Genomic DNA, 15,254 nt, shown 5'->3' with positions numbered 1-15,254 from the left:
GAAGGTGCTTCCGAAACGTATAACTGCCATCTGAGCTAACTTTTTTCTTCATATAAAATGATATCACCCTAGAGGAGTAGAAAACGAATTGTATTCTTCAACAAGATGGAACAGGGTAGGCTGTTTAAGTGAACCGTGTGCTATCTTAAATTATGGGCTAATATTGCACAGTAAAATAAGTGAAAACTCACAGCTCTTTTTTATTTTGCCAAATGGACGACTCTTTTCTGTTACTTAATCCTCTCAGCAGAACTAACCTGGTTTCAAATTTCAGGACTGGCTTTTCTCCTCATCCCTCTCTGCTCTTTATTCTATTTACTGCATTTATGCTCAGGAAATCTACAGAGCTGGAAATGCTGGACTCTCTCTCACATCCCAAAGCTGATTATTGGGGCACAAGTTTGCACCAACAGCAAAAGTTTGCCTTGTGCTATTCTGCCAGTGGCTTGAATCCCCTCTAAGCCCCACGCTTTCCTGAAGGGGGGCATCCTTCTGGTTCAGTCCTGGCCCAGCCTCAGGCAAAACACTTCATTGTGCAGCATTTCCTACAGTGATTATACAACCTGAACCCACTGTCCACAAAGATCACAAATATATTTCTTTCAGGACCTCGCAGTGCACATTTGTGCTATTATGGCAGCATTTATAAATGACAGCAGTGCTTGCAGCATTATGCACAATTCACATGTGCGTATCGCACATCAACTCTTGGCTCTGGCTTGTCTACCTTCCATGGCGAGGTGCAGCTGGTAGTCAGGCAGAATGGGATGTAGCCGTGGGCCTTTCTTTTTTTTGGTTTTTGTTAAAGGAAATATTTTTCTAAATAGAATTTCCAGCTACCTCTTAGCTCTCATTTCTCCCAAAAAGATGGAGCTTGAATTCTTCAGGAGACACTGTCCTGGAAGGTGTGTATATATTTAACTCTAAGATGCTGGGGGAAATTAGGGGGAGGTCCTTGCCATCTCTCCTTTCTTTGGTTTATTTGTACAGGAGCTTGATGCTTTTCTAAATGCTTTTATTACCTTCACAGTTCAAATGATCCAACTTTACTAACAATTATTTGAGATGAGTATCAAAAAGAAATTCAAGCCAATGGAGAACGTTGGCAGCCAGAACATCAGAGGAGAACTAACTGTGTCAGATGGGATATAGGAATATGGCATTTTTAACAACTGATCTCATAATGATCTCATAAAGCTCCAAGTTTTACCACTGGACAAAACCACCTGAAGTGCTTCAAGCCAAACAACAAAAATACATTTTTAAGAATTAAATGTTACTTGTACTGTTCATAAGCAGGATCCACCCCACAAGACTTTCTGCTAAAGGTGAAAGTTACCCCAGGGTTAGAGCTCTTACACCACTTCAGCTCTACATGTCATGCCAAATCTCACTAGTGAGAATGGTGCAAGACGGTGGATAGAAGCATTATTCTTCCCTGAAGACCATACAGTGGCAGCTCTGTGGCCACTTCTCAGGGCTAGAATAGTCTCTTTACTGACTGCATCTACGCTTCTGGGGATGAGGGCGAGGGGAATGCTGGAGGATGCATGGAGTGATACATAGGTGCTGGAACTAGAGGTGCTGGCTTGAAGTGGTAACAACAACCCAAAAACATGGTTTCCACCAGCAGCACCCCCACTATAAAAACTGGTCCAGCACCACCAGTGATGTACCACTGTCTCCATCCCACTTCCAAATCCTCACAGTTCAGACACCCTGTGTGAGCTCAAGAAACCTTGTTTCCCTCCTGTACATTGGGACAGAGTTGGTGCGTAGGGCCTTGTGTGGGCCATATGTACTGGGATGAATTTCACCCTTAATTTCCAATGCCACAGTTGTAAGGCACAGATACATTAATTTGACAGTCCACATTTAAAAAAAATAGTTGTCCTGAACAGGTTGTACTCAGAGAAAAGTACTGTTAACCTGGGTTTTCAGGTAATGACAGCACTCTGTAGGCTAGCGAATCCTTTCCAGGACTCTCAAGCCCAGAAACACCTCCTGCATAGGTTTTTTTTTTTTTTTTTTTTTTTTAAATGCAAAGGTCTGCTCTTTTCATTGTGCAAACAATGTGATTGCTGGTTTGACACTGCAGGCTACACTGGTTTTATGAAGGATTAAATGCCACCTGAGACATATTTATCCTAAATAAATCACAAATGGTAAACTGCAGCATGTCAGTGTCAACACCCTGTACTGCAGCAGAAAGGTTAGCCATACAGGACTAAGCACAGCTAAGAATTAGCATCCAAGCCGCAAGACCAAAGGCTACAGTTAACAGGAGAAATGATCAAGAAGAAATATTTCCACTGGAAAACATTCAGTTTTTGAACATCTGTGAGAGTCTTGCAGAGGGCCATCATTTTGTAAAGGTCACCTTTATCCTGATAACAAACGGGAGTTGATCCTGTCACTATTTGCTGAAGACAGTATTTAAGAGTAAGTGAACAGCTTGTCTCCTCTAAGAAAGATGAGCAAGTCAAATTCAGCTAATTATGAATCTCGGTGTCTAACTTGAAATTTACTTTTTTGGGGGGTCTGACACAGATACAACCTTAACGCCTAGGAGGGGGGAAAAAAAGATGAAAAGCCAGCAGGATCTTCTAGCTTCAGAGTGAGGCACCTTTTCTATTCAGCTCCCTCAGAAAAAAACATTTTTTAAACAGTTGCTCCAAGAAGAAACTATTGTTTCACCCCTCCCCAACTTTCTTACACGCGATGATTTTAAGATATTAAACATGATAGGAAATGCTGTTATCTCTTGAGTCTGCTTGGTTTATACCCTAAACCCTTCGACAATTATATTAAGCATGCATGAGGCACACTTCAGAAATTAGATTCTTTTATCTTTATCTATCTATCCAGCCAGAGAAAGGGAAAGAGAAAATGCGCAGACATAACCGATAGCATTCGTTTCCTGCTGCTGAATGCCAGTGTTGTTTATTGCTTAATATTAAAAATCATGATGCTTCTTTTTAATGCTAACATTTTATTTGAAAGAACCCTCCCCAAAATCCCAACCAAACACCCTTACCATTTTATATTTTACAATTTCTTTTTTAGATGAAACAAAAGCCATTGTATCAGGAAACAAAGCTTTTCTACACGAACTTGCATTGAACAGTTGCAGTGTATCCACAACTAGATAATTGACGTTCTGGTCTAAGCAAGAAATACAAGGTCACCTTTTTTCTACTTGTTAATGTCAATGTCAGAATTTTCATTAAAGAAATCCCTAACATTTCAAAAAGTAATTCACAAAATGAACTGCAACATGGTATTTATATGAAGCACTATTTGTAAGAAAAGCAAAACATTGGCCGTGACAATATTTTTTCCCCAAAATGCACATTTCATATGCAGGACTCTTATGTTCGAAACTAAGTTGCAAGTAACGGGCATTAAGCTTTTTCTAAACCAAGACAGCTTTTTTTCTGAATACACGTATCAAGACTTTTCTAAAGCGTAGATTTTAGAGGTTTCTCTTCCGCAAAGTCCAATGCAAAATAATGAAAGAGTTAACTATAGTTAAAGAAAAATGATTCTCAGACACAAATTTAGAAAGGGTCATTATGCTGAGGTGTTTTTGACCAGGGACATTTTAGAGCAAGGCTTTAGAAAACCAAATGTCAGGCTTTCTGCCTTTGAAGACGACAAGGCAACACTTGTAGCATCTAACTGTACTTACAAACTGTCACCTCATATTTTTAACATGTGGTGTGGTTTTGGTTTTTTAATTATTTTGCTCACAAAATGTATATGTAAAGTGAAAAAATTATGTTTAGCATACCCACAAAACCAGACAGACAAGGCATAAACCAGCAAATCACTCTGAACTCACAAAATAATCCAAACCAAACCAGAATCATAACTGACTTATTTGGGTGTGGGGAGGGGGGCTTTAGTAATTTTCTTACCATATTATGCCTGTTAATCATACTCAGGTCAAATTTCTGTCCATTGTCATAAGATAATACCTTTTCTGTATACTCTTCCCAGTAGCTGACATTAACCTCACACAGTGAGGCTGGCACCTGGATGGAGGAATATCATATTATGAAGGTTTTACATATTAAGTTCCTACACATGTCTATTAATTTTCCAAGAAACAATTCTTCACGCTTCTTGTAGTTCATTGCTATCTCCCTGGCCCTGAATTACTGTTGCTTGGGAGCCACTCTCTGTATAAATGACCATACTAGTTAACTGTTCTCCTGTTCCATCAGGGGATGTGGCTTCAGTATTTATAGCAGTACCAGCTTCCAAAATCTCTTGAGACTCAGCTGCCTCTATCACAGTGTGTGAATACACACCGGTCTCATCCTGTATATCTTGTGGTAATTCTGTTACAATGTAATGGGTCGGACCTTCAGAGAAGTTGTCATGAGAATCCCGAACCATGGCTTGAGCTATTTCTTCTGTGACAATGATCTGTGAAATTTCTCCATCAGACTCAACTAAGTCCATGTGCTCACTCTGGACACTGAGGGCATGGCTACCAGCTTCTTGCATTATTATTTGAGAGCCTTCTCCAGCCACCATATGCACAGTTCCTTCCTCATTTACAATGACCTGAGTGACACCTTCTTTCATCAGCTGGTCTGCTGCAGCCGTGTCACATACCGCAAACTGCAGTACTCCTTGGACCATTTTCTTGAAGGCAGCTTGAGCTCTCTCCTGAGATGCAATTAAAGTAGATGGGTGAATGACCTGTGTCACTACTTCCATCGGTTCTATATCTTCCTGAGTCTCTTGAACTTCATGGAACATCTGTATTTCTTGTGTCTCGGTGTCATTAGGATTACTGGATAGCTCCTGATTTGGCATTTGCAACAACTCTTTGTGACTAGGCCTGGTTCTGTCGAGGAGTCCAGTTTTGTTTTCCACTTCACCCAGCTCTGTTACAGCACAAAGGAGGGCATCTAATGCTGAGGAGGACTCTGGAGGATGTACTGTAGCTTCTGATGTATCTAAAATGTCCTGTCTCATTATCTGTTGCACCACAGCACTACTGGAATCAGACACTGCATCGATTGGGACAGCCTCCTCCATATCAGTTCCCTCCACAGAGCCTTCTACCACAACCACTTGTGTTGCACCACTTGATAATTGCTCAGTGAGTATTTGTCCTGGAACCAGGCCACTCACATGAGAACCATTTTGACTTGTGGCTATCACTTGCCCATCTTCCGTAATATGCACCACCCTTGCCACCTGACCAGCCATTGCCAAAGTCTGAAGGGTAGCTGCTGCCGTTTCCTCCACGGAGGCATCAATTGCAAAGTCACCATCGTATCCTTGAATAATGATAACTTGCTGCACTTGTTCAGCTGATTGGGATTGTCTTCTGTTACTTCGAAGGACCTTCTCTTTAATTGGAGAAACTTCTCCCAGGGCTGCTGCAGTGAAAGGACTGGTGGTCTCTACAAAGGTTGCCCCCTGACCCTTCAGTCGACATTCGTAGGACTTGGATACAATGCCTAGGAAACAAAAAGTGTCTGTTAATAGGGAATCATGGCAAATATTTGTAGGTCACTATTTCAAACACAAAAAACTTTCCAATGCAATTTTTAAATTTCCCTGGCAGAGAAGTGTAATATGCAATTGAACAAAACCAATTTGCATGTTTTCCAATTTATTTATTTATAGAATCCAAATAATTGCTGCTGTTAACAATTCTGCAGAGCACTAACGATCTGAATTTGTTATTTTTAAAACATTCTGTATTAAGCAGCATACAAATACAGTATACAATTAAAAACCATTAACACCTTTATGAGAAAAATATATCCGTAGTACTGCTCTTTTTGTAATTAATTGTATTTGCCTGTATTACATTAAGCACAGCTGGGTGTAATAATGTGCAACATATCTTTTTCAGTATTCTGGTTTCTTGGTAAATTAATGGCCATGTCTTTGTTTTGATGCGTTATCATTCCCCCACCCCAGTTCCTTCCCCGACACACCTAACTGACATTATTCATTCGTCTAGTTAGTTGGAGGAAACATATAGCCTCACTCTGAACAGTGTATGCCATAAAAATGCCAGCATGGGAATTGTCTCCTGATTGTTTTCATATAAAAGCTTCTCAATTTACAAGTAAAAAGATGTTTTTTTCAACTACTGTCTCTGCAAACCTAACCCAGTTTTTGAGAGCCATTGCAACTTCTTGCCCTTCTCATGCTTCATCACCGACTAGGGCCCTACCAAAAAGTCACGTCCGTAAAAAATATGTCACGGACCGACAAATCTGGTATCCTCTTTGAAATCTTCCCCGGGGAGGGGCAGGGCTGGGGGCGCTCCAGCCGGGGCTCCTACTGTGCACTAGGCTCCAGCTGCTTGTTCTGGCAGGGCTAGGGAGGGATAGGACTTTCTCTTCTCCTGCATGGGCCACTCCTGGACCAGGTAGACCCAATTCCGGGAACCTCCCTCAGCTGCAGGAGGCTCCATACCCCCGCCCTGCTTCCTGCCCCCATCACTCCTCAGCCGTGGGGGGAAGACGTCACTATACAGGGAGCAGCCACGGAGTTTCACCCAGCTAAGGGAGGTTCCTGGAGGTGGGTCTGACCCACCTCAGAAGTGACTCCTGTAGGAGAAGAGGAAGTCCCGCCCCTCCCCAGCCTGGCTGGGACTAGCAGCTGGAGCCTATTGCACGGTAGGAGCCCCCGGCTGTGGTGCACCCTGCCAACAGAGCCGGAACTGGGGCAGGAACATGCCTCCTCACTTTTTAACACTGGCATAGTTTGGGGGGCGGGGGCAGCATTGCCCCCCAAACTTCAAGTCTCAGGTAGGCACAGAGCAGCACCAGCAGGGGGTGCACTTCGTGGTGGGGGAGCAGTTATCAGCTGCTCTGTGCCTGGCTTGTAGTTTGGGGGGTAACACCGCCCCTTGCTCCAAACTACACCCATGTTAAAAAGTGGAGGGCATGGTCCCCGCTCCCCTGGTTCCAGTGCTGGTGGCCCCCCCCACTTCTACAAAGGTTCCGGTGCCCTTGCCCCCAATGCTCAGGGGTTAAAGGGACCTTGGGCTGGCTGTGTGTGTGGGATCACAGGGCCCTGCGTGGTTGCCCACCCATAAGGGTGGTACCTCAAAAAGCTATGCACCACCCCCCATACCATGTGACCCTCATGTCTGCGCTGCCCGCTGCTCTTCGGCTGCCCAGCTCTGAAGGCAGTGCCTCTGTCAGCAGCAACGCAGAAGTAAGGGTGGTAATACCGCAACCCTCCTACAACAGCCTTCTGACCCCCTTCCGCAACCTCTTTTGGGGTGGGATGTAAATATCGGAAACTGTGAAATTGACGATTTTTAAAACCCCACGACCATGAAATTGACCAAAATGGACTGTGAACTTGGTAGGGTCCTACCAATGACAAAGGTTCTGCAGACCAAATGGTGTCCCAGTGACAGCTGTTCAACCCCACTGTGTTGAAAATCATAGAATCATAGAACATCAGGGTAGGAAGGGACCTCAGGAGGTCATCTAGTCCAACCCCCTGCTCAAAGCAGGACCAATCCCCAACTAAATCATCCCAGCGAGGGCTTTGTCAAGCCTGACCTTAAAAATATCTAAGGAAGGAGATTCCACAACCTCCCTAGGTAACACATTCCAGTGTTTCACCACCCTCCTAGTGAAAAAGTTTTTCCTAATATCCAACCTAAACCTCCCCCACTGCAACTTGAGACCATTACTCCTCGTTCTGTCATCTGCTACCACTGAGAACAGTCTAGATCCATCCTCTTTGGAACCCCCTTTCAGGTAGTTGAAAGCAGCTATCAAATCCCCCCTCGTTCTTCTTTTCCGCAGACTAAACAATCCAAGTTCCCTCAGCCTCTCCTCATAACTCATGTGTTCCAGTCCCCTAATCATTTTTGTTGCCCTCCACTGGACTCTTTCCAATTTTTCCACATCCTTCTTGTAGTGTGGGGCCCAAAACTGGACACAGTACTCCAGATGAGGCCTCACCAATGTCGAATAGAGGGGAATGATCGCGTCCCTTGATCTGCTGGCAATGCCCCTACATATACAGCCCAAAATGCCATTGGCCTTCTTGGCAACAAGGGCACACTGTTGACTAATATGCAGCATCTCGTCCACTGTAACCCCTAGGTCCTTTTTCTGCAGAACTGCTGCTGAGCCATTCGGTCCCTAGTCTGTAGCGGTGCATGGGATTCTTCCGTCCTAAGAGCAGGACTCTGCACTTGTCCTTGTTGAACCTCATCAGATTTCTTTTGGCCCAATCCTCTAATTTGTCTAGGGCCCTCTGTATCCTATCCCTACCCTCCAGGGTATCTACCTCTCCTCTCAGTTTAGCGTCATCTGCAAACTTGCTGAGGGTGCAATCCACACCATCCTCCAGATCATTTATGAAGATATTGAACAAAACCAGCCCGAGGACTGACCCTTGGGGCACTCCACTTGATACCGGCTGCCAACTAGACATGGAGCCATTGATCACTAACATGGAGCCCTTGATCACTAATCCGACCTCACTGATACCGTACGCCCCCCCTGGCTTCAGTGCAATTGCATAGGTATAGTTGACTGGATCTTTTGTGGATGCAGAAGACGGAATAGAATCCAGCTCACTCTCACTTAGCTCTGTGGCTTGTACAGGGCTAACCGGTGCAAAAAAAGCAGTAAAATCTTATTTTTGTCACAAAGGAGAGCAGCCAGGACTCTGAATGTACGCAAGGAACAGGCCTGTTGTACAGGGGGGTATCCTTTTTACATTTCAGAGTAGACGGTCACTTTCAGTTGCTGATTCTTTGAGCAAGTAAGTAGTATGTGCTAATGAATGGCACAGTTGTTTTCCCACCTCAGAGTCCAAGCAAGTTGCTCCTTCACCTGGCCTTGGAGGGTTCAATCTTCCGAAGTGCTGAGCCCATTGGTCTAGTCCCATAAAGCACTGAAGCGTGTGCTTAAAATCAAAGAAACTAATTTCTTAAAGTTAAGCACATGCTTAAGTGCTTTGCTGGATAAGGGCCAAAGTGCTTAGCACCTTGCAGCAGCACCAAGCCTCAACAGCATGAAATACTAAGGTTAAGATCAAGCCAGGATCTCATACACATCACGGTAGTACTTGTGCCCAAAAGACTGGGCCGTAGATGATCTATAATTTTTTAAAACTTCAAAGCTTTGGCTATATAATTACGCTATGGAACACATGCCTGAAGTTAAGCTGAGAGACTGCAGATCAGCTTCAGGAATCTAAACTGGAGTTAGACAAGCTTCTTCATCTTAGCTTGCAAGGCAGGAGAGAGCTTTAATGGTTATCTTCGGAAAGGAAAATTAACAATTTAAACTGTTAAGTATTTCCAAGTGATGTTGCATGATTGATCTGGCACATGCTATTGAATTACATTTTGGCAGGGATAAGCTATGGTGGTATCACTGTTATTTATCCTGCTATGTATTTCTCTCTGTGGGCACTGATGCACAAAAGACCCCCAAACAAGAGACAAATAGGAGGCAGAAATCAATATCAAAGGATAATTATCAAAATAATCTTAACATGTCTATGTTTTATAATCGCATAGGAGTAATTAATTCTCTCAGGAGTCTTCTTTGTTGACATGATACAAGATGGGTCTTGCAGTGATATGGCATGAAATCAAACTAAATCTACAAATCATAAGTATTCATTGGATATAGCAGAAACCACACCATCATTACCCTCAGAGAAAGGTAATTTAGGTACAGTAGAGATCATACTGTCATCATACTTAGGGAAAGGTCTAGTTTGTGTGGGGAGGAAAGAAAAAGAAATGTATCTTGTTCTTAGCCTCTAAAATAAATGCTGTATCTGTGAATCTATGCAACTCCAGTCTTTCTGCTGCAATTGAATGGAAAGTCTCTTGGGTGTAGAGTTATCCAGTGAATTCCTTGCAGCACTGATAATTACGCCATTCTGTCTGCTTACTTAATCTATTTGAATCCAGAGGTGAGTTAAGCCACTTCCTGACCATTAAAGTAAACTACATGGGTAAATAGTGCTGTCACTAAGGGGTGTGATGAAGCTTAACTACACCAACATCTTAACCTCAGCTCAGTGCAACCCCAGCTATTCCATCACAGTTCATAAATGCGATTGCAGGTCCATCTTTTGATTCAGCAATTTAATAACTTCGAGTGCTGTCAGTACTGCTTTGAAAAATGGCTCCTATAAAATGTAACAGCCTCAATCAGATTGTAAAAGATTCACCCACTGAAGATTCTTCCATTTCAACAGTAATGAATTAATGTTGAGCTATGTAGAAGTTCAAGTATCATTTAAACTAATGTGACTCTCCACTGCAACTTTAAATTTTAACTGGACTATGACCAAGAATTTACTGAGAACATCAAGTTCAATTTTGGTGATCTTCATGGTAAATATGAATTGTATACTTTATAGGTTTTCTTTGTTTTGAAAGTGAAGAGCCAAATAGGAGAAATATTTAGGAATCAGTATGTTTTAAGGACTAGTTTCTATTATGACTTTGGGACAATGGGCACTGCTATTCAACATAATATTTTTACATTGTGTAAAGAAAATGTCACATTACTCGACTGTATGAAGCAGCAAGTCACTTGTGTTACTAAATTCAGACTCCCGCTCCAAAAACAAAAAAGGAATGGGGGGAGGAAAGGATGTGCTGATTGTCATGCCAAACACAGGCTAAAATACAAATTTACATTAATATTAGGAAATCTACACTTGCTGATAGTATGTCCTTACAAATTGAAAGGATACACAAACAAACATTCAAAAGACAAAACACAATGATGCAAGAGCTCATATTCAGAAAAATTGCAAAAAGTGTTTTATATCTAGGGGTGCAATGATCAGAGAACTGGTTTCTTTCCAAGAAGCCTGTCATTTTAACAGAGGCATTATTTATCAGCTGGAGTGATTGTTATTTTTTTATTTGAAAATGTCAAGATTTTAGACATTAAATCCATATTTCCAGGTTATTTTAATTCTCAGAGAGCACAAACTTCCCCAAATATGGCTAAAAGATATGCTTTCATGTTTAATATGCTTTTGGGAAACTACAAATAGGGTTTAGTACTTTTTTTCCCTTTTACTCAGTACCTCACTACTTTCTTTTGTGTGTCTGTGTTATTCTTTTGTTACTGTCATCATTTTTCCCCACAGAATAAATATCTTATTCTTTTGTTAAGCTTACATTTAATTAAAATGTACAGGATTTGTGCAGTAAACTCGAATGAAACAAATAAAACAAGGGCCCCTCTCTTGAAGGCATACGTTGTGAATGAAAAATGTCATTACAGACTAAAAAATTTTGCAGTAAACAGGGCCTACAGAGAGAAGTTTCCCCCGTAATGACATCCATAAAATACACAAATGGCACTTTTAGTACCATCCTGAATATGGCATTTTCTGTGCTCTACACACAATCTAAATGGTTTGATCATAGAGCATAATACTCCATTGGGTTTATAGAACAATCAATGTTCCATAAAATGATGTATTTATCCAATAGTAGGCTCAGCAGTTACTGGTGTATGACATTGTAGGACACTGGCTTTGTACTGTTCAGCAGCACACATGCTGGCTGTAAAACTTATCTAACACTACTTCAACAACTTCATCTCATCTGTGTCAAGTAATTTGTTGAAGCCTCAGCTTGGTTTAAAAAAACTTGTAATAAAAATTCATAGAATTTTCAAGAGAATGAAAGCTGATGACAATAGAAAGGTCACATTGTGTCTCTACTAAAGGGGTCAAGGGTCATTTGCAGTTCTAAAACAGAAAGTAGATTTCATGCATCGTGTAGCAGATAAAGATGGCATTAAAGAGACTTGTCTCAGAAAGAAATGCGTAATGTGTTCGGAAAGTCTGTGCTAATATTGTATGTAAACCACTACTTTGCTCTTAACGGGCGTTCCTTTAGATTTCTAAGCCTTTTCCAAAAGTTGCGTTGAGTGACACTACGCCTAACCTACCCTTCGCAATGCACTCACTAAAAATGAGGTATTAAATTGTAAAAGAAATAATGGGCTGGTTTGTTACAACAATGGAAATTATCTGTGTTTGTATAGTAACTTATACAGTTATTTTTCCTGATACTGTTAAACTTTTGTGGAGGCTGATATGGAGCATCATATTCAACAATGGTTAATTTTTGTGTACTTCAATTTCAAGGTACGCTTTATCCACAAATACAAATATTTAATATCTATTTAAATGAACACATATTATTAAAGAATGCTAACAAGTCAGAACGACCTTTTAACATCAAAAAATGTGACATGTTTCTCATGTGAAATCCAGTAAAATTCCATGATATTCAATGAACTACAACCTTTCAGAAGTTTTAAAAGATAAATAAATTAACTCTCCAACAGCCATCACCAATAGTTTTGCAAGTCAAATCAATATCAGTAATTGCACTAATATTTGGTTCCTTTTCTTAGACAATAATTGTCTCAAAGTTAGTACAATATATTGTATGATATGGTATATCAACTATTCAAAGGCAAGCTTGAATAATTTAGGGCTGATCAAACTCCCCTAAAAGTCCAGAGGAAGTCTCCCACTGACTTTAATAGGAGATATATGAGGTCCTTGATGTACTGTGTATTGATGCATGCTCACAACAATAAAAACATTTTATTTGTAAACCACCATGTTTTCGTTCATTTTAACGTAGTGTACGAATTGGTGTGTGGTGTCCCATTTCTGAAGATTAAAAACAAAAATTGGTTTAGCTTGACTTTTCGCAGACGCCTATCTCTGCTCTTTAAATACAAACCCAGCTCTCTTTATTCTTTTGGATCCTATGGTCCAAGACAGACACAAGAGCCAACGTTTTCACACCTGAGTACCTAAAGTTAGGCACCTTAATAAAAGAGGACTGAAAGTGCTGCTGAGGAGCTCCCACTGAAGAGAAGTGCAGGTGTTCAGCATCTCTGAAAATCTGCATATTTTTATTGAGCTGTCTAAACATGGACTTAGGTAAACTTAGGTAGTTTTAGGCAATTGGCCAACATTGTGGCCTAGACCTATTTAGCATATAAAGAAATGAATTAAACATATTCCTAATGGTTATCATTTGAAACTCCGTTAATGCACATTGGCAGTCACTATCTTTGTCATTCTAAATATTTGTATTCATATTAATTGCTTCACTGATATGAAATGATGTAAATTGGTAAGAATGTGTTACATAACCTTGTGTACAGGAGCCATTACAGTGTACTGACATGAAGATTCTGTATACCTAAATTAAAATTTACAATGTGGGTTAAACCAAAGTATTTGTAAACTATGTAAATATGTGTGAACATAATAAACCAAAATGGCTCTGCAGAAGCTATTATGTTCAGGAAGCCAGTATATACTTGTAACGTAGTCCAAATAAATCCTAATACAGTGGGCCATACCAACTCCATAAGAAACATAAAAATATACCAAAGAATATAAAACTTATACAGTGCAAATGTCATGAGATTTTTTTCCCACCTTTTTTAACCATAAAAGATAATTAAATAACAAAAACAAATTTCAAATAACATTAAGAAGTCAATTGAAACCTAAAAATCAAAACTTGTGCTTAAGGTTGAGACTCAAAATATCCTCCAAGGCTTCTAGTTTTGCCTTCAACCCACTCTGTTGTGTTTAGATATTTCAAGGTCTCCTAAGAATTGCTTGAGTACAAGATGATGTTTTAACCTGAAAAGGGGCTTAGAAAGTAGAGCATGCCCTCTCCTGCTGCTTTAAAGTGTGTAAGGACTGCCTGAACTCTTTTTTTAAGTTCATAAATTAAATGGGGATGGAGTTTCTTGTTGTATTTTTATGTCTTATCTATCTCGGAAGGATCTATGGCAATTAAGGAACTAGTGCAATGAGAACCAAAGACTAAGAGCTGAGCAATTCAGATGGGTAGGGATTTTTAGTAAGATTGTTTAAACACTTTGTTTTGTGTTTGGCTTTGTTTACATCCAGTGCCTACTTTGAAGAAAAGGCTTTGGGAAAAGGCTTTCTTTGTTAAAGTTCTAAAATCTCTGTCCCTGCACTTAAAGGTTGAGAGCTAATCTTACACATCTCTTGAGGCCTCTTTGATGTTCTTCATCAGATTTAGGAGAGACCAAACACACTTTTGGAAAAACAGAACAAAACCAACCTTTCAGATCTTTATACATTATGAAACAATAAAGACACAAATCCAATTTTTTAATTAAAAATCCTTTACACACCATCTTTAAACCTGCACACTCTGGTCTAAACAACAGCAATTATGTACAAAAAACCTCCACTGATAAGGATAAGAATATACTGTTCCAAAAACAGAATCTCACATAACATAGGCCACATAATAATGGAGGTGTCTTGTGGACCACCTTCCCTACTATTCCCAGATTGAGCAAACCAACTCTCCCCACCCCCGCTTTGTGATTTTGCAAGTTATCTTCTCCACTTGGATTTGTGATCATATAACATTCTTGTGGCAACTTCAGCAATTGCCTGTATGGGAAAGTAATATTAGGAAAGTAGTCAGTGTAGTTTGCTAGCTCTTCTGATGCAATTTAGCAGCTAGAAACAAGGAAGAGAGTCAGCACAGCCAGTTCTTTGTAGACTACCCCCACTAGCCACAGTTTGGGAACAAGGGACATAAAGGTTATCTAGTTTTTCTACTTCAACCCCTTCTACTTCAGCTGGAAAGTGCATTTGTCTCAACAGCACTTTTAAACCATAATCGAAACTTTAGGATGTACCAGCTATGCTTGGCCAAATTGGACGACTATATTTCTTGGACACAGCCAGCAGGTCAGGCAGCATCAAAAGTACAAAAGCATTATAATTTCTGTCCTGTGGTTGGGTTGTCAAGTGACTGGAAAATCCATCCAGATTTTTTTATAGAGCTAATTCCAGATCTTATTTATTTCATAACACAAAGTTATGGATCACCATTGATCATTAGTATCTCAAGAGGGTTTTATGGTTTTCAAGTATATACACACTTTGAGCCTGGTCTTGCAAACTTTTATTTATCAAAGGCTATGTCTACACTGCACTTTTGTCATTAAACTCTTGTTGCTCAGGGGCGTGATAAAAACAGCCCCCCGAATGACAAAAGTTTTAGTGATGAAAAGCACTGTGGTGTGGACAGCGCTACGTTGGTGGGAGCTGTGCTCCTGACGATGAAGCTACTGCCCCTTGTTGAGGGTGGTTTTATTTTGTCGCCGGGAGAGCTCTCTCATGGTGACAAAAAGTGGCTACTGTGTGTGCCTTACAATGCGGCT

At 40.7% G+C, this 15,254-nt stretch overlaps 1 protein-coding gene across 2 annotated transcripts in view; it reads right to left on the bottom strand.

The window, feature by feature from the left end:
- Window positions 1-2,611: 2,611 nt before the first annotated feature.
- Window positions 2,612-15,254, bottom strand: part of ZNF407 (zinc finger protein 407) — a 460,779-nt gene continuing 448,136 nt past the window's right edge. Inside the window, exon 9 of one of the 2 annotated variants that reach the window (XM_048840096.2) lies at window positions 2,612-5,483. In XM_048840096.2, the coding sequence (XP_048696053.2) occupies window positions 4,120-5,483 (1,364 nt within the window). In that variant the 3' untranslated portion in view covers window positions 2,612-4,119. The remainder of the gene's footprint in view (window positions 5,484-15,254) is intronic. The other variant, XM_048840098.2, reaches the window with a different exon arrangement.

Source organism: Caretta caretta, chromosome 2 (assembly GCF_965140235.1).
Source record: "Caretta caretta isolate rCarCar2 chromosome 2, rCarCar1.hap1, whole genome shotgun sequence".
NCBI classification, from domain to species: domain Eukaryota; kingdom Metazoa; phylum Chordata; order Testudines; family Cheloniidae; genus Caretta; species Caretta caretta.
Note: the sequence above shows the minus strand (reverse complement) of the source record. Positions and strands in the feature narration are given on the sequence as shown.